We start from the raw sequence: 26048 nt of genomic DNA on the forward strand, positions 1-26048 counted from the left end.
AGCCACCAGCAGCTAATCCCTATCCGGGGATCAAGGCACTGATTAGGTTAAGGCCTCAATAACACAGTCATTTCACCTCCAAACTTTCTTGCATGGCCTCACACGTGAGCTTTGGGGTGACATCTCATGTTGCAACCCTAACAAGCCCCTTTTAAGAGTTTCTGTTTTTTAAGCTGGGTTTGCAGGTATGCACCCCCATGCCTGGGTCTTGCACTTATTATCCTAATAAACCCTGATATCTTTCCTCCTTTATCTCAAAACATCATATAAAGTCTTCAAAGACCTGTTCTCACAAACGCCCCAGAGATGGCTGGTGAAACAGAGAAGGTGGTGAAGATGAGGGAGGTCATCTTGAGTGTGCAGGTGGGCTCCTCCCATCTCCCCCCGAGCAGGTGGCAGACTGCACTTGTCCTATCCAGGGGCTGAGCGGCCCTTGCTCGGGAAGGCTGTTCCACCAGGTGCTGGTGAGAGCATTTTCAGAGCTGCTGCCCCCACACTGGGCACCAGCCTGAGGGGCCACCAGAGCTGGAAGTACTCAGGCCTGTGGACTCTGGATGCCCGAGGCTCTAGATCTGGGAAGTGAGGTTTGTGCCCACCCAGGGGACTGGGGACTCTTGGCTCACTAATGCCTCAGTCATGCAGTCTCCCAGCGTGGTGTGAGGTCCACCCTGATGGTACCACCCAGACGCTCTGTGAGCAGTTGTGTGGCTGGGAGGGGCCTGTGGTCTCAGCTGTCTTTGTGGAGCTGGAGAGAGGTGCTCCACCACTGTGACTGGCAATTGGGAGAGGTCGTCACCTGCTCACCCAGATGAGGCAGGGAGGCGTCGTGCACTGTTACCCGACGTGTGGATGGGGGGATGGACTTGTGTTCCTCCTCCCTGCAGCGGGAGGCAGTCTGGTGTGGGCAGGTGATGTCTGCATTCACGTCCCCTCTGTCCCTAGATTGCATTCTGGAAGGAGTTCCCTGCATCCTTCAGTTTGGGGGCATGTTCCAGGAGCCGATGTGGGGAGGCTGGTCGGCAGATGTGAGCTTGCGGGCCTCATGTCCTCTCTTGTGCTCCCTGGTCAGCATCCTCTAGGGTTTTGGCCACCCCACGGTGCCACCTCCTGCTGCATGGACTTCAGGGGCAGCAGAGGCCCCAGGACTGTACCTGGCCCCTCATCCTGTGCCACAGCTTGCGGGGAACCTGCTGTCCACAGGAGCCTGGGGTGATGCTGAGGAAAGGAGACGGTGAGGGTCTGAGCCGCTGTCAGCCCGCCCTCTCTCCTGCCTGTCTCCCTGTCGGCCAAGGGGGGACTTGCAGTCTCACCCAGGAGGGAGGGCCTAGGACAGCATGGAGCCCCCCCTTTTCCTCTTGGGTTTTGGGACAGGCATCTGAGGTGAGGCTTGGGCCGTTTGGATGCTGTATGTCAGACCCCTCTGGGTGAGCTTCCAGAGTGAAGGTGGACAGGCCTTCAGTCAGCAGTGTCCCCTGCCAGAGGCTTCTGGACCTCGGGGCCCTACGCAGTGGGGAGGGGAGCCAGGGAGTCCTGCCGGGTCCCAGCCTCGACTGCGTGCCTGGGGGAGTGTGGCAATGAAGCTGAAGGCCACAGAGGCCCATGCCGCTGTGCGTGTCTCTGGAGCATCTGGGTGGCTGATGGCCCGTTCCTCAGGACGGCCTCCCTGTCTGCTTCCTGGCACCGAGTGGCTGACGGTGGGATGGGCCAGCACCCCTGGACCATGCTCAGGCCCCAGCTCCGGGTCCCAGGCTGGGGGACCTTGACTTTCTCCTGGGAGGTGTGGCTGGGGCTATTGCATGTGAAGGTGCCGGGTGGGGGCCTGGCCCTGAAAAGCCGGCCCCATAACGCAGCACCTTGCTGTTCACCAAGGAACAAAAACCACTGACAATTACATGTAATGAGCAATTTGAAATTACTAATGGTGGTGAAAGAATGTGTGTATTCAACAAGTAATTTGTGGTAATTTTTAGTAATTGAAAGCGATTTCCAGCAATTAAGCCCTAATTTGTGGCACTCTCTTGTGATGCCTTTGTTCAGGAGGTGCCTCTGGGCTTCATTGTTGGCTGCTTTTCTCTAGGCATTTTGTTGGGTCGATTTCTGGGTGGTATCTGGGGGGCATGATGCGGTAGAATAAAAGGTGGATGGCTGACACAGGCGCATCTCCACGAGGGGTGTGCAGAGCCCGCCGCTGTGCCCTCGCTAAGCCTGGTCCGTCCAGCTGCTCTGTGGGCTCCCTCTGGTGCAGAGCTACAGAGCTGCTGGCCTGGGGCCAGCTGGGCACTGCCCTTTCAGGACGCTTGCCCAGGTGGCTGGGAAGTCCAGGGCTCCAGGAGAAGTTCCTCGCCACGGGGTTAACTGGCCCTGTGACTGGAGCCGTATCTGATTAGAATGGTGCATGATCTCCCATGCGTGGGGTCTGACAAGTCCGTCTCACAGGGATGGTTACCTGGGGCTGGGCAGCTGTGTCCTGGCTGATGGCCTGGAGGACTGTGAACAGTGTGTCCAGAGCAGGGATGGAAGGCAGGCTGGGCAGGGTTGGGTGGAGAGGAGCAGCCCGCAGCCATAGGCTGTGGAGGCCCTTCCACGTGATAAACCGCCCTAGTAGGCCTCTGGGGACACACTCACAGTCTTTGGACCATACACCCAATGTGGAAGAACCGTGGGATTTGGGATTTCTGTATACCCCTGTGCCCACTGTGGGGAGCAGGGGCCAGGGCGATAGTCCCTGCTCCTGGGCTAGCCTAAGCAGGGAGTGGTCTGTCTGACCCAGGAAGGGAGACTGTCCCTGATAAGGGCTGGCCTATCCTTTGTCACAGCAAATAAATATCCTAACTGAAAGGGACGGGCTCATCTGGGAATGTGCTTCCTTGCCCTTGTGGATCATTCCTAACTGCACGACTTTGTTCCCACATGAGGAGTCGTCACTGGAACTTTAAGAGGTGCTGCTGTCCTGTGTGTGCCTCCTGCTGAAAATGGTGGATCCGGCAGCAGAGATCTAAGTGGGGTGCCCATGCTCATCATACCCGATTCCTGCAGGCAGCCCAGCTGTGCACTGCTCCTGGGCTGCCGCTGCAGGCTGCTGTGTGCTCTGTCTCATGCTGGTGTCCACACTCCCATGGACTGGGCCTTTTCTGCTTGGTGTGGGCTCCGAGGCTCACATGCTCTGCAGGCTCTGGAAGCCACACCCTGGGCACCACCAAACCAGCAGCCCCTGCAGAAAGCATCTCCAACGTCCCTGACATTGCAGACAGAGAGTCTCAGCCTTCTCAGACCTGGGGCCCTGTCACTGCCTGTGTTCTGTGTTGCTCCTCCCATTTGCTGGGAATGAAGTAAGATCTGAGAGAAAGCTCCAACACTCAAAGCCCCAGCTACCACGTGGAGGGTAGTAAGAGAACAGCAAGTGATGGTATCCTGGTAAAATAAGGAGCCCTTGACATAAACGCCCCCGGGCCAGCACAGCTCGTCTCCGTACACTGTGAGCAAAGATTGCAGTTTTACCTTGAGCACACGCCGTCGCATTCTGGAAAATCAGCCACCTGGAGAAGGCACCTCCACTTTGTGTGTGGGTGGACTTGTCCTCTGGTACAGAGCACTACAGTCAGGGTTGTCTGGTCACGGGATAGCCACTGTGTGTGACCGAGGGCCTGGTGCAGAAGCAGGGCCCCTTCAGCACCACGGCCCACATGCCCTCTGTGGTGAGGCTCTGAGGACGCTGCTGGGTGCCACGGCTGAGCCACACCATTGGAGTCAGCAGGTGCTGTGCGCGGCTTGCCCTGCACTGGGGGGGTGCCTACTGGAGACTTGGTGCTCCCTGGGCAGGGCGGGGCTCTCACAGCTGGAGTGTTGTGATGCCCACTCCTGGTGAGCTCTAGCAGGAAGCTTAGCTGGCCAGGTGGGCTCTCTGGGCTGCACCTGCTGGGCCTTGAGTGCACAGCTTCTCTGAGAGCCTCTCCTCGCCCTGTCCCCACCCTGGGTCTTGCCTTCTCCCCGGCAGTGGTCACACCTGCAGGGCGTTGTGCGTGGAGCTGCTGCAGGGCTCTGGACCCTCCACACCCACGGACCGAGCGCAGCCTCTAGGTATAAGAGGTGCTCAGTAGACAGTGAGCTTGTGGATGAGACCACCGCTCAGAGGCCACGGTCCTGCCCCAAGCTTCCTTGAGGGCAGCGTGGTGTGTCTGGACGTCTACCTGAGAGACGGAGAGTGCGGGGCAGTGAGGCGTGTGGGGTGGCTGGCTGAGGTTGGATGAGAGGGTGGCTGCCTCCAAGACCCCCACCAGCTGCCTGGGCTGGCAGCAGAGGGGCTCTGAGACCTCAAGGGCTGAACTTGTTCCTCGTCCTGGCTTTGCCAAACAACTGCACCTAGTAAACCACAAAGCTGGGCCCGCATCCCGCCCCAGGGGCACACCCCCCCGGAGCTTGTGTGAGTGACTCTGCCCAGCAGTGGGGCAGCCTGGAGTCCTCCTCAGCTTGTGTTGTCTGGCCTTCCTGAGTGGAAATAGACCTGCAGCTCCAGCGTGTCGTCAGGTAGGTGAGTAGGGGAAGGAAGGGGCAGAGGGCAGCAAGAGCCTCTGTGCAGACTGACCCAGAGAAAGGAAAGGGAAGTGGGAAGACCAGGGGTCAGCTTCCGCTAAACATAAACAAGAAGGAAGGTCAGCCTCCACTAATCATAAACTAGAAGAACATCAGCCTCCGCTGTAAACATAAACAAGAAGAAGGTCAGCCTCCACTAATCATTAACTAGAAGAACATCAGCCTCCGCTAAACATAAACAAGAAGAAAGGTCAGCCTCCACTAAACATAAACAAGAAGAAGGTCAGCCTCCACTAATCATTAACTAGAAGCACATCAGCCTCCGCTAAACATAAACAAGAAGAAAGGTCAGCCTCCACTTTAATCATAAACAAGAAGAAAGGTCAGCCTCCACTCTAATCATAAACAAGAAGAAAGGTCAGCCTCCCCTAAACATAAACAAGAAGAAAGGTCAGCCTCCACTCTAAACATAAACAAGAAGAAAGGTCAGCCTCCGCTAAACATAAACAAGAAGAAATGTCAGCCTCCACTCTAAACATAAACAAGAAGAAAGGTCAGCCTCCACTCTAATCATAAACAAGAAGAAAGAGTGGTTCTAACTCCCTAGAACGACTGTGTTGCCACTTGGGGGCTTTTTCCACAAATGGTAGGAAGCAGTCTTTTGGCCCAGGACATGTCAACTGCAGCCCATTCCTGGACTCACTAGCAGGCAGGTGGGTGGGGAGGGGCGTGCCCCACGCACATAGCTCACTTGTCCTCTTGACCCTCCTGTGGCCAGGCTGGTCCTGGCTGTGGGTGTGTAAATGACATGTGTCACAGGTGCCTCTGCACTTGGCCCTGGTGTGGGTCTCATTAAGACCACTCACTTCTTTCCTGCCCTGGTGAGCCGGAGACCAAAGTGGAGTCACAGCCACTGCTAGAAGCAGCAGGATCCCTGAGTGACCTGCAGTGGGCTGCCGGCTGTGCAAACCCGTGTCATGTCACTCGTGGATGTCTGGGCTGGTTGTCCTGACTGACAGGGAGGAGCCGCCGTAGAAATGAGGACAACACGGGTGCCCGCTCCTCGGGACAGAAACCAGCACGTGGGAGTGGACACTGAGAAGTGCACACGTGTGGATGCCAAGGTCCATCAGCTCCACTGCAGCCCAACCCCCACTCCCCGTACGGGCGGGAGATGATGTGAGAGATGAAGGGGATTTCAGAGCCTCCAAAACCTTGAACCTACAGGACCAGGGAGGTTGGCAAAGATGCTGGGATGTACGTGCCACTGAAGTGAAGTGCACGATACTAGTTACATCAGCCCAAGGTGAGCTGAGCTGAGCCTGCGGTGGGTGATGAGGGACACGGGTCCCGGAGCTGTGTACCCTCTGCAGGGTTGGTGTGTGGGGAATGGTCCCTGGCAGTAGGAAGCCCTGGAGGCTTGAGGCCCAGTCTCTGCCAGGAGAAGGAGGCCAGTGAGGAATCAGGTGCAGGTGCATCCAGGAAGGACCTGTGGGCTCTCCTGTGGGCAGATATAATGCAATTCCTTTTAAAATCCAAGTGTCCTTCTTCATAGAACTCCAAAAAGCAATCATGAAATTCATTTGGAAAAATAAGAGACCCAGAATAGCCAAAGCAGTCCTTAGCAAGAAGAGTGATGCAGGGGGCATCACAATACAAGCCGTGAACTATACCACAGAGAAATAGACACTAAAACGGCATGATATTGACACCAAAATAGACATGTAGACCAATGGTACAGAATAGAAGACACAGAGGACAACCCACATAAATACAGTCATCTCATACTAGGCATACTAGGTGCCAAAAACACACATTGGAGAAAGGACAGCCTCTTTAACAAATGGTGCTGGGAAAACTGGAAATCCACATGCAGCAAAGTGAGATTAAACCCCTATCTCTCACCATGCACAAAACTCAACAAAGTGGGTCAAGGACCTGGGAATTAGACCAGAGACCCTGCACCTAATAGAAGGAAAAAGTAGGTCCTGTAAAAACGCAGTGTGGGGGCACTTTGCCTCTCCTTGAGTGTTCCTCTCACTCCACCTGCCCCTGCTGGAACCCCTGGTGTCCCCTGGAACTTTGGAACATGGTGTGCTGAGTTGCTATGAGGCTGCAAGCTCCGCGGGTCTGCTGCAGCCAGGCATCTGGGCTTCACTCACAGTATCTCACCAATTCCCCCGTTGTTTTAAAGCCTCCCATGGTTCTGCCTTCCCACCTCCACCTGTCTGGTGCCTACTCCAGGGCCACTCATATCCACCTTCACTCTATAGCTTGAAGGAAGGTCCCAGGCAGACGCTGGCTCTGGAGGGCTCTCCGGCTGGCAGCAGGAGCCCAGGCCACAGGCCAAGGAGTGAGCCAACCTGTGCTCTACGGGGCATCCCAGAGGTGGGGCTGCCTGCCAGGGGAGAGTGGTCGTGAAGACCGTGCTGACATGGATGAACTGGGCCAGCCTGCCTGGTGTCCTGAGTCAAGATTCTCAGCCTCAAGGTCCTCTCCACTCTACACAGGTCCTTCGAGAAGTAGAATCATGCTGTGACCCAGCCTGTGCACTGTGCTGGTAGTCCTTATTCTTGGCTCTGCGGCCAGCCTGTGTACTTGGCCCAGGCCTGCTGCTGCCTGAGGTGGGATGCTGGGTCTCCATTCCTCAGGACTGACCCTCGGCACCTTCTGCTTAGCCTGAAGTGCCCTGTGATCGGGTGCTGATGCCTTCCTTGACACCTTGTGATTAAATGGAATGATGTTTTCTACTTGGCATAAATGAGAGGGCAAGCTATGGCTCTCATGCTGCAGGGTCAGGGGCAGCTCATTCCTGCCCTTCAGTCTGGGGTGATGATATGAGCAGAGGCCACTGCTGGCCATACCCAAGGGAAGCCTCTGGCCCAGGAATCAGGCAGCAGGCTCCCGGTGCACACTGTGTCTGCCAGGTCCTGGCCTCTGACTCCAGCCTCCAGAACTCAGAAAAGTGCAGCCATTGCTATAGGGACCCAGTCTAGGGTCATTGTTATGGTCCCTGGGTGGGCTAAGACACCTATGAGAGAGCGAGTGTTTATTAAAATTTGGTAAAATTAAAATGAAAGCTGGCAGCATCTGCAGAGAAGCCTGGCCCTGGGTAGCCCCTGGCCTTGCTGCAGGCACAGACTCCTGGGAGTGCCCACAGCTCTGGGAGGACCTTATGAACTGTGTCCTGTGGTTTGCTTTGAGTCACTTATGACTGTTGGTTGTAGACATGTCATTGTACCCTTCAGTCACACACTGACACTGGTCTGACCTCATCTACATGGATTCGTTCGTTACTGGACGTTCTGATGATCATGCCCTGTGTGGCGTGGCAGATTATGTCAGCAGCATTTCTGGTCCCTGTATCCCAGTAAATGGATATCCCACTGCTGCACCGTGGTACCGGGACACACGCACAGTCCTGGTGAGCTTGTCTTCTCTTTTCTCTGGAGGGACTTTCTCCAGCAGCACTCCAGAAGGGGAGGGCAGCCCAGGAACCCGGCACCCTGCAACACACCTTCCCAGCTCTCCACCCAGAAGCATCTCGTGTCCTCTTTGCCTTTCAGCCATTGGTCTAACAGTGGCTAGGTAGGTACTGGCTGTGGACAGGAGAGAGCTGTGGTCCAGTTGGGCATATGTTTGGGCAGGAAGCACTTTGTACTCTATTTAGGTCCAGTGTGGTGCCTTGCTGCCAGGTACCAGCAGGGCAGAGTCACCTCTCGGAGTCCGACTTGTTCTCAGCTGCCCTGGCTGGCGCGCTTCACATCCTCTTCTTCTCAAGCCCCGAGTCTCTCCTTCCAGGACTTTCAAACCCCAAGAGCCACTGCTGCCGGGCCACTTTCCTTGCCTCGATTTGCACTTGAGTAGTTCATGTCCTTGGATTCCTGATTCTCTAACTCTTCCAGCTTATTCTTCACTAATGAACTGGACATCTCTGCAAGAGCTCTCACCAGAATTGAGTCTAGGGCAGAACTGGCAGTTGGCAGGGCCCAGCCAGAGGACAGGTCAGCTGGTTGGGGACTGCACACTCTCTGTCCTTCTGTCTCTCTCCCTCTCTGCCTCTGAGTGTCTATGTTTCTCTTTCCTTCTCCTCTGCTCCCTCCCTCTTCTCTCTCTCTCTCTCCCTCCCTCCCTCCCCCTCTCTTCCCCTAAATAGTCTCCTCCCACACCCATCTCTCTCTGTCTCTCTCCTCTCAAGGGTTATATGGGAGAAAGCTCAGTGCCTCTTAAAGAAACCTCCTTCACTCCTCCTCCTTGGGCGTTGTTGCTCGGGATCTCAGATGGAAGACACGGAGTGGCCGGCAGGGTCTCTATCTACAAAGCCTGTGTCTTCTCTTAGATAGGTTCCATGTTACTAGCCCCATACTGACATCATTCTGGGTGCCGCAGACAAGCTCCTGGGAGGCTTCTGCATTGCAAGTCTCATCACCTTGGATGCTCAGAGCTTTCCTCTTGGCATACAGCATATTATTTCCTTTCCACCCCAGGGTCTTACAGAATCCTAACTTAAAGACTCCAAACAAGTGGGAAATTGAGGTAAACCTGCAGAGAGCTTTCCTTGAATATCAGATCTGTGGGAAGAATTCTGTCATGCAGAGAGGGAAAGGGCACTTTAGATTACCTTATAGTCTCAGGTTCAATTCAACGGATGCCAGGGCAGGAGAGAGCTGTGGTCCAGTTGGTATACATTCCGGCAGGAAGCACATCTGTACTCCATTTAGGTCCAGTATAGTGCCTAAATGTGGGAGCAGAAGACACTGGCTGTACATAATCTGCTGGAGGCCGTATGTCAAGGATACATGCTGGTGCACACATCAGTGGGAAAAAGAGACCGAGGGCTGAGGATGTGCCTCAGTATAGCGCTGGCCTAGCAGTTAAAGACCCTGAGTTAAATACCCCTTACTGAAAAAAAGAAGGACAAAGAAAGAAAATGAGGATAGTCTGCAGGAAATGGGCAAGGGCCCAGAGCACACTGGTAGGGAAAGCAGGATGACTCCTGGAGAAATGGGTGAGGCCACCAGTACAGCAGGAGGAGGAGCTAGAGGAACAGGAGTGGCCAGCAGCAAAACAGCAGCAGAAAGAGGAAGACAAGAGGAACAGGAGTGGGTGGCATCAGGAGGAGGAGAACCTAAGGGAACAGGAGAGTCCACCAGCACAGCACCACCAGAAGGAAGAGAACCTAGGAGAACAGGAGAAGACAACAGCATAGCAGGAGGAGGACCTAGGGGAACAGAGAGGACATCAGCACAGCAGGAGGAGGACCTAGGGGAACAGAGAGGACACCAGCACAGCAGGAGGAGGACCTAGGGGAACAGAAGAGGACACCAGCACAGCAGGAGGAGGACCTTGAGGAACAGAAGAGGACCAGCACAATAGCAGAAGGAGAAGGACCCAGGGGAACATAAGGTGACACCAGCACAATAGCAGCAGAAGGAGAAGGACTGAGGGGAACAGGAGAGGACACAAGCACAGCAGGAGGAGGACCTAGAGGAACAGGAGAGGACAGCTGGACAGAAGGAGGAGAACCTAGGGGAACAGGAGAGGATACCAGCACAGCAAGAGAAGGACCTAGGGGAACAGGAGAGGACACCAGCACAGCAGGAGGAGGACCTAGGGGAACAGGAGAGGACACCAGCACAGCAAGAGAAGGACCTAGGGGAACAGGAGAGGACACCAGCACAGCAGGAGGAGGACCTAGGGGAACAGGAGAGGACACCAGCACAGCAGGAGGAGGACCTAGGGGAACAGGAGAGGACACCAGCACAGCAGGAGGAGGACCTAGGGGAACAGGAGAGGACACCAGCACAGCAGGAGGAGGACCTAGAGAAACAGGAGAGGACACCAGCACAGCAGGAGGAGGACCTAGGGGAACAGGAGAGGACACCAGCACAGCAGGAGGAGGACCTAGGGGAACAGGAGAGGACACCAGCACAGCAGGAGGAGGACCTAGGGGAACAGGAGAGGATACCAGCACAGCAGGAGAAGGACCTAGGGGAACAGGAGAGGACACCAGCACAGCAGGAGAAGAACCTAGAGGAACAGGAGAGGACACCAGCACAGGAGGAGGAGGATCTAGGGGAACAGGAGAGGACCCCAGCACAGCAGGAGGAAGACCTAGAAGAACAGGACAAGACACCAGCACAGGAGAAGAAGGACCTAGGGGAAAAGGAGACGACACCTGCACAGCAGGAGGAGAAGCTAGGGGAACAGGAGAGGACACCAGCGGAGCAGGAGGAGGACCTAGGAGAACAGGAGAAGACACAAGCACAATAGCAACAGAAGGAGAAAGACCTAGGGGAACAGAGGAGGACACCAGCACAATAGCAGGAGAAGGAGAAGGACCTAGGGGAACAGGAGAGGACAGCAGCACAGCAGGAAGAGGACCTAGAGGAACAGGAGAGGACACCAGCACAGAAGGAGCAGAACCAAGGGGAACAGGAGAGGACACAGGCACAGCAGGAGGAGGACCTAGGGGAACAGGAGAGGACACCAGCACAGCAGGAGGAGAAGCTAGGGGAACAGGAGAGGACACCAGCACAGCAGGAGAAGAAGCTAGGGGAACAGGAGAGGACACCAGCACAGCAGGAGAGGGACCTCGGGGAACAGGAGAGGACACGAGCAGAGCAGGAGCAGGACATATTGGAACAGGGGAGAACACCAGCAGAGCAGGAGGAGGACCTAGGGGAAAGGAGGAGGACACCAGCACAAAAGTAGCAGAAGGAGAAGGACCTAGGGGAACAGGAGAGGACAGCAGCACAGCAGGAGGAGGACGTACGGGAACAGAGGAGGACAGCAGCACAGCAGAAGGAGAAGAGAAACTAGAGTGACCTAGCACTTCTTGCCTGGAAACACCATGAGGAAAAACCCAGCAAGGACTCCCACACAGAAGTGTCTGTATGCAGGCTTAAGACTCTCGTTATTGGCCTCAGCATCTCTGGTGGGAGTACTGCACTCCCGTCCACCACTTGCCATCTCGACCCTCTTCTGCACAATTTGTGTGGGCATGGCCACCCTCCTGTGAGACCGTGCACTTGGGTGGTCATTACTGGAGTAACCTGCTCCTCTTGTTTTCTACCTCCTCTGCAAAAAGCCTGCTGGTCTTCTCCTTGCGGTGGAGTCTCAGGGGCGATGTCTGTGTGTGACTCCCTAAAAAAGACAGAGACAGGGACTCCCATTGAAGCCCACAGTTCAGTGTACAGCACCTACTATCCCTCCTTGAAGGCAAAGCTGGAGAGACGCAGGAGGTGCACTTGGGAAGCATGATTCCAGGTCAGCAACTGCCCTCAATAACGACATCACAGGGCATTTGGAGCTAGACTCTGTGTTTGCAGCTGTGGCTCTTAAGGTCAGAACGTGGTGTTGATCCACTAAGAAGTCTCTAATGAGCCGTCTACCCAATGAGCTGCAGTAGCTGCAGTAGCACCCCTGTGCTGGTTCTTTCCTTGATGTGTCTTTGTCTGCCGCAGTCTGGCTGGGCACAAATCACGAGCCACTCAAGAAGAAACAAACTTTATTTCTGAACTCCCGTGAACACCACCCACGCGGCCTTCTCCCGGGACACACCACACACCAACCGGAAAATCCCTCCTCCAGCACTTCCCCAACCAATGTGAACTCTCCAGGAATCCCCGCGAGAACTCCAAAGTAGTGTGAGAACTCGAAAGTAGCGGGGGTGAGGCGGACCACAGGGGTCTAATATACAATTGAATACGCAGCTTAACATAACCATTATCATTTCAATGGCTCCCTGGCATCACCTCTCAACCACTCCTTCTGGCAAAAATGCCATGCATCATTCCGACTAGGCTGTGGCTCTCAGCATCTCCCCCCTACTGTTTAATTAAACACCAAGCATGTGGTTTAGGGACCGTGCCTGTCTTAGGTTGTCCAATTCCACATATGGTCCTTACCCCATTGGATGAGCTGACCTCAAGGCATCAGCCTCCTGTCTTAGGTTGGTAACATTGTAATTGGATCTTACCCGTCAATGACTACTGGTTGAGCATACAGCCATACTTGTGGATAGGCCTTTGCACCAGTGGGGGGGGGGGGTGAGGTTCTTTGCCTCACCTCTGTTGGCCCCCAAATTTGGCCTTGGTGACAGTGGGGGGGTGAGGTTCTTTGCCTCACCTCTGTTGGGCCCCAAATTTGGCCTTGGTGACAGTGTGGGGGGGTGAAGTTCTTTGCCTCACCTCTGTTGGCCCCCAAATTTGGCCTTGGTGCCAGTTGGGGGGTGAGGTTCTTTGCCTCACTTCTGTTGGCACCCAAATTTGGCCTTGGTGCCAGTTGGGGGGTGAGGTTCTTTGCCTCATCTCTATTGGCCCCCAAATTTTAGCTGAACGACCATCACAAGCAGAAGGGAGGAGGATACAGAAATGCCATGAAACCTTTGGAAAAATTGCACCACCGGTGACACCATCAGCAAAGATACCCCAGCACTACCACAATTCGCTGCACCAACAGATAGTTCACAATGCATACAAGTGATACATAGTCCAGGAAAGTTCTGCAAGCAGTTCAAAGCAGAGGAATCCATTAATATGTCCATTTCCTCCCAAAGTAAATCGACTTCTTGATTGAGCATCAATTGTTGAGTTACATTATTCATTGATGCATCAGTTTATACAGTTTGTTGTGATAGCTATCGCAGAAGCTGTAGTTTGGTTTTATCTTTGTCTTCACCAGCATTGGGATGAAGATAGGAATTCTGGCAATAATGGCTAAAAAAAAATTATGTAACATTCCAGCAGGCACTAAAAGAAAGCAATTTTCTAAACAATTTAGTATCCTGAATAGAATTAGATATAATGAAAAGGAAAGGTGAAAGTAAACAAACAGATCTGTTAACCTCCTTTTTTGTTCACATTTTAAAATAATCCTCAACAGATGTTTACCCAATTTAAATTAAACCACTTAAATCACATGAATAAAAAAAAATTTGGATCCATTTTTTCATGAGCGCTCCTCATATATGATATATGGACATACGCACATAGAGACATACAACACAAGTGTGCACACATAACATACAACACGTAAGACAATAGTAAAGGCCTTGTAGCTTTTCACAGGTGAAATCTCTATTGCAATGTTTAAAAACTCCACAGTCAAAAAATAGAACTGATCAGCAAAATATTAACCTAGGTCTGTATGAGCTCAAAAAATAAAATAGAACTTCATGATGTGGGAAAAGGCAATAATAAAATAGATATTGAAAAAGGCATTCTGGTTACCACCTAGGTTTGACTCTTCTTTGGATATCTTATCCTTTTTCCTGTAACTTGCATAATGGGTCTGAAGGTATTCCTACAAGCAAGCCCCAAGGGTTTTTACATTTGAAATAGGCTTTAATGGTGTTCATTATTCATTAGCCTCCAGGTGTGGGAGAACCATTGTCATAGATGTAAGGATAGCCAAACTGGAGTTCTGGATATCAGCTGTTATGGATTTGAGCCAAATCATCTTCTTTTTGGTCTGTAGAAATCGCTTTGGTTAGTCTCTCTGGAATCCAAATCAGCTGCTGTTCTCCCTGTGGAAACACACAAACAGAACCCTGACTCCAGACAATCACTGGGTCATTCCATTGTCCTGTGAGAATATCCTTCCAAAGTACCTTGGGCTTATGTACATTTTTTGGATACATATGCCTTTCTGCAGCACTAAGCCCTGATGAATCCAAATTTAAAAAGTTTAGAGTAAAAGGGGTTATTTTAAGTTTATCTTTGGGGGATATATACCCCTTTCCAATTCCCCCTTTTTGCTATAATAAGTTCATTTTAATAGTTTGATGAGCTCTTTCAACTATGCCTTGTCCCTGTATGGGATTCCTGTTATATGAGTAATGCCAAATTATGAGCAAAATTGTTTAAAAGAGGTAGAAGTATAAACAGGACCATTATCTGTTTTTAACGGTTTTGGAATGCCCAAAGTGGCAAAATTTTGTAGGCAATGAGCTATAATATCTTTAGTTTTTTCTCTGGCATGAAGGGAGCCCATCAAAAATCCAGAAGAAGTATCAACTGTAACATGCAAATATTTTCATTTTCCAAATTCTGGCAAGTGTGTGACATCCATCTGCCAAATATGGTTAGGTATCAATCCTCTAGGATTGACTCCAAGATTAACTTGTGGTAAAAAGGTCACACAGTTTTGACATTGTTTTATTATTTGTCTAGCTTGTTCCTTAGTTATTTTAAAACGCTTTTGTAAAGTATTAGCATTGACATGGAACCTTTTATGAAAATTTGTAGCTTCTTCTAGTGTAGAGAAAATATGTAGGTCATGTGTAGTTTTATCTGCTAAATCATTGCCCAAACTAAGGGCTCCAGGCAATCCTGTATGTGCCCTGATATGTCCTATAAAGAATGGATCTTTTCTGTCCCAGATTAGACTTTGTATAGTGGAAAGCAAAGAGAAAACAGTAGAGGAAGGGGAAATCTTACCAGCATCTTCAAGGGATACTATAGCATTAACTATATACTGACTATTGGAAAATAAATTAAATACAGAATCTTTAAACATCACAAAAGCTTGTAATACTGCAATAAGCTCTACCTTTTGAGCTGATTGTTTGGGTACTAAAAATGTAAAAGTTTGATCAGATGTAACTACTACTGCTGTACCATTATTTGACCCATCAGTGAATATATTTGAAGCATTCATGGTGGGTGTTTTTCTTGTCATTTTTGGAAAAACTATAGGATGTGAAGACACAAAAGACAACAAAGGATTAGATGGTAAGTGGTTATCAAATGAAACATTAGATTTACACATGATTATTGCCCAAGTATTTAACTCATTAGCGAACTCACCAATTTGATCCATAGTATATGGAGTAATAATTTTATTGGGAGAAATTCCAAACACTCCCTTTGCTGCTTTTATTCATTTGAGTATCAATTTTTCTACAGCCTCAGGATACCTAGTAAGAATAGTGTTAGGAGAATAAGATAAATGTATCCACAATAATGGACCTTCTTGCCAAAATACTCCTGTAGGAATATTTTTTGTTGGTAGTACAATAAATAATAAAGGCAAACTTATATCAATTCTATCCAAATGCATATTTTCCATATATGTTTCAATGATTTTTAATGCCTTTCTTGCTTTAGGCGTTAACATGCGGGGTGAATTTGGATCTGATGGACCTTTTAGGATATCAAATAAAGGTCCTAACTCTCCTGTTGGTATGCCTAGATAAGGCCTTATCCAATTTATGTCTCCTAATAACTTTTGAAAGTCGTTAAGTGATTTGAGTTGATCTACTCATATTTGAATTTTTGGTGGACGGACCATGGTTGAGGATAATAAAACTCCTAAATAATTAATTGGAAAATTTAATTGTACTTTATCTATTGCTATCTCTAGATTATAATTTTTTAATAAGTTTGTAAGTGTGGCATAACATTCTAGCAATGTGTTTTTATCTTTGTGTGCTAACAATACATCGTCCATATAGTGAAATATTTGTAGTTCAGGATTTTGATTTCTAAGTGGCTGGATTGCTTTGTTAACATAAATTTGACACATAGTTGGGCTGTTAGCCATCCCTTGAGGGAGTACTTTCCATTCATATCTCTGAACGGGACCTTCATGATTCAGCGCAGAGATAGTAAATGCAAAACATGGACTATCCTCAGGATGAATTGGGATTGAAAAAAACACAATCTTTAATATCTATAACTAAAACATACCAGGTTTTTGGCAAAGCAGACAATTGGGGAATCCCCGATTGAGCAGGTCCCATAATAACCATCTCGTTATTAATGGCTCTTAAATCTTGAAATAATCTCCATTTACCAGATTTCTTTTAATGACAAAAATGGGAGTATTATGGGGAGATACGGAAGGTTGTATATGTCCCTCTGTTAATTGTTGTTTGACCAGGTGATGGGCTACTTGCATCTTTTCTTTAGTCAGGGGCCACTGAGGAACCCATACTGGCCTTTCTGATTTCCGAGTAATTTTTATTGTCTCAGTGACCCTTTCTGAAAATCCAATCCATGTCTATTTATTCCTTGATCTATTTGAATTTGTGCTGCTGTACCTTGTTCTTGTTCTCCTAATCTTTTTTCTTTCCTAAAACCTTGTTTTAGGAAAATAGTGGGCGCATTTGGATTGATGTTATTTGTTAATGTCAATCCTAATTGATCTAGGACATCTCGTCCCCATTAATTTATAGGAAGATGATCCAATACATATGGCTGTATAGTTCCTTCACATCCTTCAGGATCTTTCCAATCTAATACCATTGCACTTCTATGGGGATTAGTTGCCACTCCTAGGCCTCGAAGCGTTTGAGTGGCCTGTTGTAATGGCCAGTGTTTTGGCCATTCTTGACGAGATATGATGCTAAGGTCTGCACCTGTGTCCTGTAGCCCATTAAATTCATGTCCTTGAGTATTTTTAGCATTGGGTGAGAATCTAAATTTAAAGAAAGCATAGCCCAATCTACACCTGTGGAGCCTAATCCCCTGGAACCTCTTTCTACAGTACGACTGGAAAATTTATCATGTAGGCTGGGTATTATTAATAACTGTGCTATTCTGTCTCCTGGTGAAATTACTGATATACCTCTTGGAGAACTAGCTATAATTTTTATTTCACCTTCATCATTGGGATTAATTACCCCAGGACTTATCATAAGTCCTTTTAGTGTAGAAGAACTGCATCCCAATAATAAGCCTATTGTTCCTTGGGGGGAGAGGTCCTTTTACTCCTGTGGGAATGATTTGAACTCCCATCTCTGGAGTTAGTACTGCTCTGGCAGAGGTGCAGATGTCCAACCCTGTGCTCCCTCTGGTTTGTCTGATGAGGGATCTAATGGATAATGTGTCCTGGGCACTACCCTGATGGTGTTGCTGGGTTCCTCCATTGCCTCATATATTTGTGGTTGTGGGCCCCAGAGCATTGGGCCCCCTGTCCATTTTTGGCAGTGGAGCCTGATGCTTTTCTCCATGATATCATGGGTAAACACCTGGTCCTTGTCGGTGTTTTGATAATGGAGTACTCTCTATGGTGGTTTGAGTATGGCATTCATTAGCCCAATGTCTCCCTCTACGGCAAATACCCAGTATTCTACTCCTTTGAAACCTAGTTTTGTTAAACCCTCCTCCTATGGGGCAATTCCTTTTAAAATGTCCTGTTTGTTCACAATTGTAACATGTTTTTGGCCTGGCATCTAAAGCCTGTTGTACTGCAGCTGCCAGGACTTGTCCTTGTTCATTAATGTCTCTACATAATTTAATATATGTGTTTAAGTCTTCATGTTTCCATGGTCTAATGGCCTCCTTGCACCAACAATTTACTTGTTCAAAGGCTAGCTGTTTAATTAATGGCATTGCTTGTTCTGCATCCCCCAAAACTCTGGTAGCTGTTTGAATAAGCCTATCTACAAATTCAGCGTAAGGTTCATTAGCTCCTTGTATTACCTTAGATAATTGACCTTGTAAATCTCCATGTCCTTGTAACGTCTTCCATGCCCTAACTGCATCCGCAGCAATTTGTGAGTATATAGCAGGATCACATGCAATTTGTTGCAGCTGACCCTCATAAGGTCCCTTTCCTAACAACATATCTAGATTTCTTTGAGGATAACCAGCTGCTGCATTTCGCCTAGCTGTCTCTGTGCAAAATTCCTCACTGGCACCCTTCCATAACAGGTATTGTCCTCCATTTAGCACAGCTTTACACATATTAGTCCAATCTGCTGGTGTCATGTTCAAGTTGGTAATGGATTCGACCATGCTTACAGTGAAGGGTGCTTGAGGATCATAGGTTGTTACAGCCTCTTTTAGCTGCTTCACTGTTTTGAAATCTAAAACCTGGTGAATTCGCTGCCCTCCTGCCACCTCAAATACAGGGCATGCTAATCTTTGAGGTCCTGTCTCAGGATCCCATCTATCAACTACGGGGGTTGAGGGCCCCATAGGTGGAGCTGTTGTTTGGACACTTACACCCTCTGGTGATAAAAAGGGGTTAGTAGCAGCCTCCTGTTGTAACTTTTCCCCTGATGGCTTTTTCTGCTCTAAACTTTCTTCCCCTTTCTTACTATCTTGAGAGGCCTCCTCTTTTTCCTGATCTAATATGTCTTCTACCATATTCTGAACTGAAAGCTTTGGACTAGGCAAACAAAATCGTATCATCATCCACAATGGCAATGTGCCAACTGGCAGAGTTCCTGGGTTTTTCTTTTCCCTGTCCCTTAAATCTTCACCATGATGGTCCCATTGTGATATATTCAAAAACTCCTCCTTAAAAAGCCATGGGCTACATTTTTGTATTGTGTCAACGTATCCCCTGTTTTTGGTTTTACTGGGGATGCCTTCTTCCTCTATCAATTTACTTAACATTCTTTCAGTTTGTTTTTTGCTAATTTCTGACCCCATATTTCTGCTACAAGGATAACGTAACTCAAACAGATAACTCAAAACAAAACCGAAGCAAAACGAAACAAAAAATCATTGTATCAATTTTCCTATTTTTTTGAAATGTATATTTGTTGTCTATCTCTATCTCTTCCTCAGGGCCGAACAACTTCAAATCTTGAGCCAACCATTTTTCCCAGTTTTCCTGAGAAATTTCTAGGGATAGGCAGCTTGAAACAAGAACAAAACAAATCAAAACAAGAACACATTGTTTTTTGAAATGGTCACCCATTCTCTCGCCTTCCCTCAGGGGCGAGCAATTTCACTTACCTCCGAGGTTCAGGTATTCCCCACACGGGCCACCAAATGCCGCAGTCTGGGTGGGCACAAATCTCGAGCCACTCAAGCAGGAACAAACTTTATTTCTGAACTCTCACGAACGCCACCCACGCGGCCACCCACGCGGCCTTCTCCCAGGACACACCACACACCAACCGGAAAATCCCTCCTCCAGCACTTCCCCAACCAATGTGAACTCTCCAGGAATCCCTGCGAGAACTCCAAAGTAGTGTGAGAACTCCAAAGTAGAGGGTTGAGGCGGACCACAGGGGTCTAATATACAATTGAATGCACAGCTTAACATAACCATCATCATCTCAATGGTTCGCTGGCATCACCCCTCAACCACTCCATTCTGGCAAAAATGCCATGTGTCATTCTGACTTGGCTGTGGCTCTCAGCATTTGTCTGTTTTTGGTATCAGGGTGACACTAGCCTCATAGAATGAGGACTTTGGACCTGCAGGGCACTCCCATGCCCCTTGCACCACAGTCGCAGCACAGCATCCCTAGATGTGATCCGCTTGGTCAGAATCCTGTCATGTGGCCTCAGAGTTTGTTGAGAGGGAGGCTGGGGAGCCTCAGGCCTGGCTGCTTCTGACATGCGGGTGGAGAAGAAGGAGATGGTGATGTGAAGGAGAGGTCTCAGTATGCAGACTAGTTCATGGTCCTCACCAGAGACAACAGTGCCAAGGATGCTGGGTGGATGGTGGAAGCTGGGCATCTCTGCTTCCCATAGGTGTACCCAGGCTTGAGCTCTGAGAAAGTGGACATGAGTTTCAGGGTCTACCTGCAACATAGGGGATTCAGTGCTATAGCACAAGCCAGCCTGTGGGAACAGGTAGTTCTTTGTGCACTTAAGGGCCATCTGGAGGTGGTGTGGGCACAGGAAGCTAGTAGGAGACCCTGTGGCTCCCTGTTCTCCTGACCTGGCTAGGGAGCTTGAGGTCCATCCAGGCCTAGAGAGGTAGATGGGGCAGGCTGGAGTCTCTGCCTGGACTCCTTCCTGCTGGAGTCACCCACATGGCCTTGCACCCATCCCACCTGCCATGGATAGGGATGCAGGTCCCTTGCTGCCCATGTGGGCATAGGAAGTGGTTTCCGAGCTGCAAGAACCGAGTGCCACAACAACAGAAACCTTGTCATATGCTGCATGTAGAAGAGCTTAGGCAATGGTCCCAGGAACACCTCTGGCACTATGCCACAAATATTTTAAACATTTAAAAACACTAAAAGAACATGCAGAAGATTGTAGGGAAAAAATAAAGGAGACACAGACACAAGGTGCCGAAGCAGGAAAGGGGCTCCTTGTCCAAGGGCCACGTTGATTTATACCAACAGGTTACATCAGGGCATTAGTACCCTAACTACATCACTGTTTAGAATATCAGTAAGGTTGCTTATTCTGCAGTTACATTCCACAGTTACAGCTGCAATGTCAGGAGCTTTGTGCAGCTCTCAAAGTCCATTATCAGAATTTTATTGAGAATTTTTGCATCTATGTTCATCAGGGATATTGGTCTGAGGTTTTCTTTCCTTGATGTGTCTTTGTCTGCTTTTGGTATCAGGATGATACTAGCCTATAGAATGAGTGTGGAAGGATTTCCTCCTTTTCTATTTCATGGAATACTTTCAGGAGTATTGGAGTTACTTCTTCTTTGAAAGTCTTGTAGAACTCAGCTATGAATCCATCTGGTCCTGGGCTTTTTATGGTTGGTAGGCTTTTGATGGCGTTTTCTATTTCATTACTTGAATTTGATCTATTTAAAGCATGTGTGACCTCATCATTCTGTTAAAGTAGGTTATATGTCTCTAGAAATTTGCCAATGTCTTCAATATTTTCTATTTTATTACAGTATAAATTTTCAAAATAGTTTCTAATTATCTTCTTTGTTTCAGTCATGTCCATTGTGATATTTCCTTCTTTATCTCATATTTTAGTAGTAATTTGAGTTTTCTCTCTCTTTCTCTTTGTTAGCATGGCCAGGGGTTTATTTATTTTATTTATTTTTTTCAAAGAACCACTTTTTGTTTTGTCAAGTTTTTCAATTATGTTGTTTCTATTTCATTGATTTCACCTCTGATTTTAATTATTTCCTGTCTTCTACTGTTTTGGGTATTGATTTGTTCTTCTTTTTCTGGGTCTTTGAGATGTAATGTTAAATCATTTATTTGTTGATTTTTTATTCTTTTAATGAAAGCACTCAATGCAATAAACTTTCCTCTTAGTACTGCCTTCAGAGTGTCTGAGAGATTTTGATATGTTGTATCAATGTGCTCATTTACCTCTGAGAATTTTTTTATTTCATCCTTTCTTTTCCCCCTACAATCTTAGAGTCGTATTTCATCCTTTCTCGATTTCTCCTACCATCCATTCATCATTCAATTGTGTATTATTTAGTCTCCATTTGTTATAGTAGCTTCTATTTTTTATTTTATTGTTGATTTCTAATTTCATCCCATTGTGTATGATAGAATGTGGTCTGATAGAATGCAGGGTATTATCTCTGTTTTTTTTTTTTCTGTATTTACTACAAGTTGATTTGTGGCATAAAATATCGTGTAAAATTCTGGCAAATTGAATACAAAAACATATTAAAAAGATAGTGCACCACAATCAAGTGGGATACATCCCAGGGATGCACGGTTGGTTCAACATATGGAAATCAATAAACATAATTCATCATATTAGTAGACTTAAAAACATGAATCATATGATCATATCAAGAGATGCAGAGAAAGCATTTGAGAAAATAGAGCATACCTTTATGTTCAAAACACTAGAAAAACTAGGGATAGTAAGGACATATCAACATTGTTGGAGCTATGTATGCTAAACCCAAGGCCAGCATCATTCTAAATGGAGAAAAATTGAAAGCATTCCCTCTAAAAACCGGAACAAGACAGGGATGTCCTCTTTCACCACTTCTATTCAACATCATGCTTGAATCTCTACCCAGAGCAATTAGAGAAAGAAAGGAATACAAATAGGTAAGAAGAATTCAAACTATCACTATTTGCTGATGACATGCTTCTATATCTAGAAGATCTAAGAAATTCCACCAGAAAACTAGAACTTCTAAATGAATTCCCCAAAGTAGCAGGATACAAAATCAATACCCGTAAATCAAATGCATTCCTATACATCAGCAGGAATCCACTGAAAGAGAAATTAGGATAACTACTCCATTCACAATATCCTAAAAAAATACCTGGGAATAAATCTTAACAAAAGAGGTGAAAGACCTCTTCAATGAAAACTACAGAACACTAAAGAAAGAAATTGAAGAAAACCTCAGAAGATGGCAAGATCTCCCATGAAGAAAACCTCAGAAGATGGCAAGATCTCCCATGCTCCTGGATAGGCAGAATTAATATTGTCAAAATGGCCATACTATCAGAAGCATTATATAGCTTTAATGCAATTCCTATTTAAATCCCAATGGCGTTCTTATAGAAATATAAAAAGCAATTATGAATTTTTTTGAAAAATAAGAGGCCCATTGTTAAAGCAATCCTTAGTAAGAAGAGTGAAGCAGAAGGCATCGCAATACCAGACCTTAAACTATACTACAGAGCTATAGTAACAAAACCAGCATGGTATTGGCACCAAAATAGACTTGTAGACCAATGGTACCAAATAGAAGACACAGAGACCAACCCACATAAATATAGTTATCTCATACTAGAGAAAGGTGCCAAAAAGAAAAGATAGCCTCTTCAACAAATAGTGCTGTAAAACTGGAAATCCATAAGTTCCAAAATGAAGTTAAACCTCTATCTCTCACCCTACACAAAAATCAACTCAAAGTAGATTGTAGACGTAAGCACTAGAACAGAGGCTCTGTGCCTAATAGAAGAAAAAACAGGCCCAAATCTTTATGATGTTGGCCTAGGATCTGACTTCCTTAACAAGACTCCTAAAGCACAAGAACTAAAAGTCAAGAATTAATAAATGGGATAGATTCAAATTAAAATGCTTCTTTTCAGCAAAGGAAACAAAAACGTGAGGAGAGAGCCTACAGATTGGGAGAAAATTTTTACCACATTCACCTCCAATAAAGCATTAAACTCTAGTACATATAAAGAACTAAAAACAAAAAACAACTCAACACCAAAAATAACTCAACACCAAAAAAAAAAAAAAAAATCAATAAATGGGCTAAGAAACTGAACAGACACTTCACAGATGAAGAAATACAATTGATCAATAAACATATGAAAAAGTGTTCAACATCTCTATCAACTAGAGAAATGCAAATCAAAACTATTCTAAGATTTCATCTCACTCCTGCCAGAATGGCAATCATCAAGGGTACAGGCAACAATAAATGTTGGAGAGGATGTGGAGACAAAGGTACATTCCTAACCTGCTGGTGGGACTGCAAATTGGTGCAACCACTATGGGAAGCAGTTTGGAGATTCCTCAGAAAACTGGGAATGCAACCACCATTTTACCCAGCTATCCCACTCCTAGGTTTAGAACCAAAGGACTTAAAATCAGCATACTATAGTGACACAGCCACATCAATGTTTATAGCAGCTCAATTCACAATAGCTAGACTATGGAATCAACCTAGGTGTCCCTCAATAGAGGAAGGGATAAAGAAAATGTGGTATATATACTCGTTTAAAGAAGAGTGAAATTATGGCATTTGCCAATAAATGGTTGGAGTTGGAGAATATCATGCCAAGTGAAAGAAGCCAATCCCACAATACCAAAGGCCGAATGTTTTCTCTAATATGAAGATGCTAATTCACAATAAGGTGGAGGGCACTTGGGAAGAATAGTGTTACCTTAGAGTAGGGAGAGGGAAGTGATGGGAGGGGAGGGGAGGGGATGTGGGGATAGGAAAGACAGTAGAATGACACAGACATTATTTCTGTATGTGTATATGTGACTGCATGACCAATATGATTCTGCAACACGTACACTCAGAAAAATGAGAAATTATATTCCATCTGTGTATGATATATTAAGTGCATAAATGCATTCTACTGTCATGTATAACTAATTAAAACAAATAAATTTTTTAAAAAGTCTATTGTCTAAAGTTACTGTTAAGTGGGCTGATCCACGAGCACCAGAGCTTGGTGAGACATTGTAGTTATCTAGCAGGAAAGGTCCTTTATTCCCAGGAGTTAGGTCAAGGTTGAGGCTGGTAAGACTCACAGAGCTTCCTTGTGGAGGACGTTGCTACAGTGGCCAGTCATCCCGTGTCTTCATCCCGTGAAGTTTCCCAGCTCCCAGTTTCTTTGCACAGAAACTTCCTAGCCACCCAGCATGCCACAGTCATGAAGTTTATCAGAGACCCCAATCCCACACACAGAACCCCGACATCTCCCCTTTCTTGTTTCTTAAGGCCTTTCAGATGAATCATATTTGTTTTCTTCATAATGCTGGTGGAGGCAAAAATAGGGTAGGCATTGACAACAGCAAGCACAACGTAACAATCCCAGTATTAGTAAACATCCACCTGTGAATGATTGTTTGACCCAAGTAAGGTTGGGTGACCATGAAATCATCCAACCTAATAGGTCTAACCCTCCATCACCCCCTGGACCTTTTTAATGATCTCTTTAAGGTAATCTAACTCTTTTGAAACTGAATTATTTTTATTACTTAAATTAAACCACACATATCATTAAGCTCCTGACATTCTTTCTGTAATAATAACAAATAATCAATTGCGGCTTGCCTGATTGTCAAGAATAGTTTGAGGATGTTGTTTTTGTTTTTTATTAATCATATTGATTTCCTTAGAGGTAAGATTAATATTTTTTACCATAGCACAGACCAGTTTCATGGTTGTTTTGTAAGTCCCAACAGCTAGTCCAGGGATACCCACTAAGGAAAATGCCAAGTCTTCAAATTTTGACTTAGAGAAAAGATTTAATGAATTACTCAGTTTTCATCAATGGGAATAGACCTTTTATGGATACGTTGTGCAGGATGGTGGCCTGTTAAATCCTGTGGAGATGGTAGGAACACAGTCTGCTAAGACAACAAGGGGTACCATGAGACATATTAGCAGGTATATAATTAAAAGTATGTGTTCCACAAGAAAAAAACCATCCTGGTGGATACAAATTTCAGACAAGTTAACAATTTCAGCCAGATGAACTCAGATATTATAATAAGTTTTAGAAGTTAAGGAGTCTGAACTGAATTTCTCATAGCTGGGGTACAATAGCAGAATAACATTATGATAAGGATCAAAAAATTTTCAGAGTTTTGTGTAAGTTTAACAAACAAAGCAGTAACCAAATTTTTTAGAGTGTATTTGAACCCCTTTTGAGCCAGCAGCTGTTGAGCTGAGACTGTTAATGATTTTATATCCCCCCCAAGTCACTCGAGGTCAAGTATCTCAGGACCCTCTTGTAGAGTTTCTTCTCTTTCGAGGAGGATGGTCATCTTGGTTCTGTGGAATCTTTCTCATCCAGGGTCAAATGAAAATTAGTGATCATGTTGTAAACCCTGGTGGCCATTCATAATTGATAGATCTCATGCATCAAACTGGAATCCAAACAGCATGTGTTGGATTCAGTCTATTCTATTCCCCTTGAGATCAGAGGCATAGAGTCTTGTCTTTCTGGGTCTGGTGGAACCCTGTGTTATACATAAATTTTTGGTAATGGCTGTTTGGGAATAAAATGTCTATACAAAGCAGATGAACAATTGTGAGTATTAACTTTGTATTGCCTGTTGAGTGCATTAACTGTAAATAAAACAATATTTAATGCATTATTAATATGAGAGAGGCTAGATCCCCATTTTTGTTTTTGTTTTAAAAGGAAAGTTTTAAGAGTATGA

General features: G+C 46.7%; 2 protein-coding genes across 2 annotated transcripts in view; both read left to right on the plus strand.

The window, feature by feature from the left end:
* Ptprn2 (protein tyrosine phosphatase receptor type N2) overlaps nucleotides 1-26048 on the plus strand; it is a 565071-nt gene that overhangs the window by 69536 nt on the left and 469487 nt on the right. The window lies entirely within an intron of this gene.
* LOC139705074 (golgin subfamily A member 6-like protein 25) lies at nucleotides 307-11244 on the plus strand. Its single transcript, XM_071609272.1, has 4 exons — nucleotides 307-363; nucleotides 9825-9905; nucleotides 10006-10794; nucleotides 10858-11244. The coding sequence occupies exons 1-4, from the start codon at nucleotides 307-309 to the stop codon at nucleotides 11242-11244; spliced, it is 1314 nt and encodes a 437-aa protein (XP_071465373.1).

This window comes from Marmota flaviventris, chromosome 1 (genome assembly GCF_047511675.1).
Source record: "Marmota flaviventris isolate mMarFla1 chromosome 1, mMarFla1.hap1, whole genome shotgun sequence".
NCBI classification, from domain to species: Eukaryota; Metazoa; Chordata; class Mammalia; order Rodentia; family Sciuridae; genus Marmota; species Marmota flaviventris.

What these genes read in the sequence shown, in the direction of transcription:
- LOC139705074 (XM_071609272.1), top strand. Translation starts at nt 307, where the DNA reads ATGGCTGGTGAAACAGAGAAGGTGGTGAAGATGAGGGAGGTCATCTTG. An exon ending in AGGTCATCTTGAGTGTGCAG is followed by an intron (nt 364 to 9,824) that starts GTGGGCTCCTCC and finishes CCAGCACAGCAG; the next exon opens with GAGGAGGACCTAGGGGAACA. An exon ending in AGAAGAGGACCAGCACAATA is followed by an intron (nt 9,906 to 10,005) that starts GCAGAAGGAGAA and finishes CAAGCACAGCAG; the next exon opens with GAGGAGGACCTAGAGGAACA.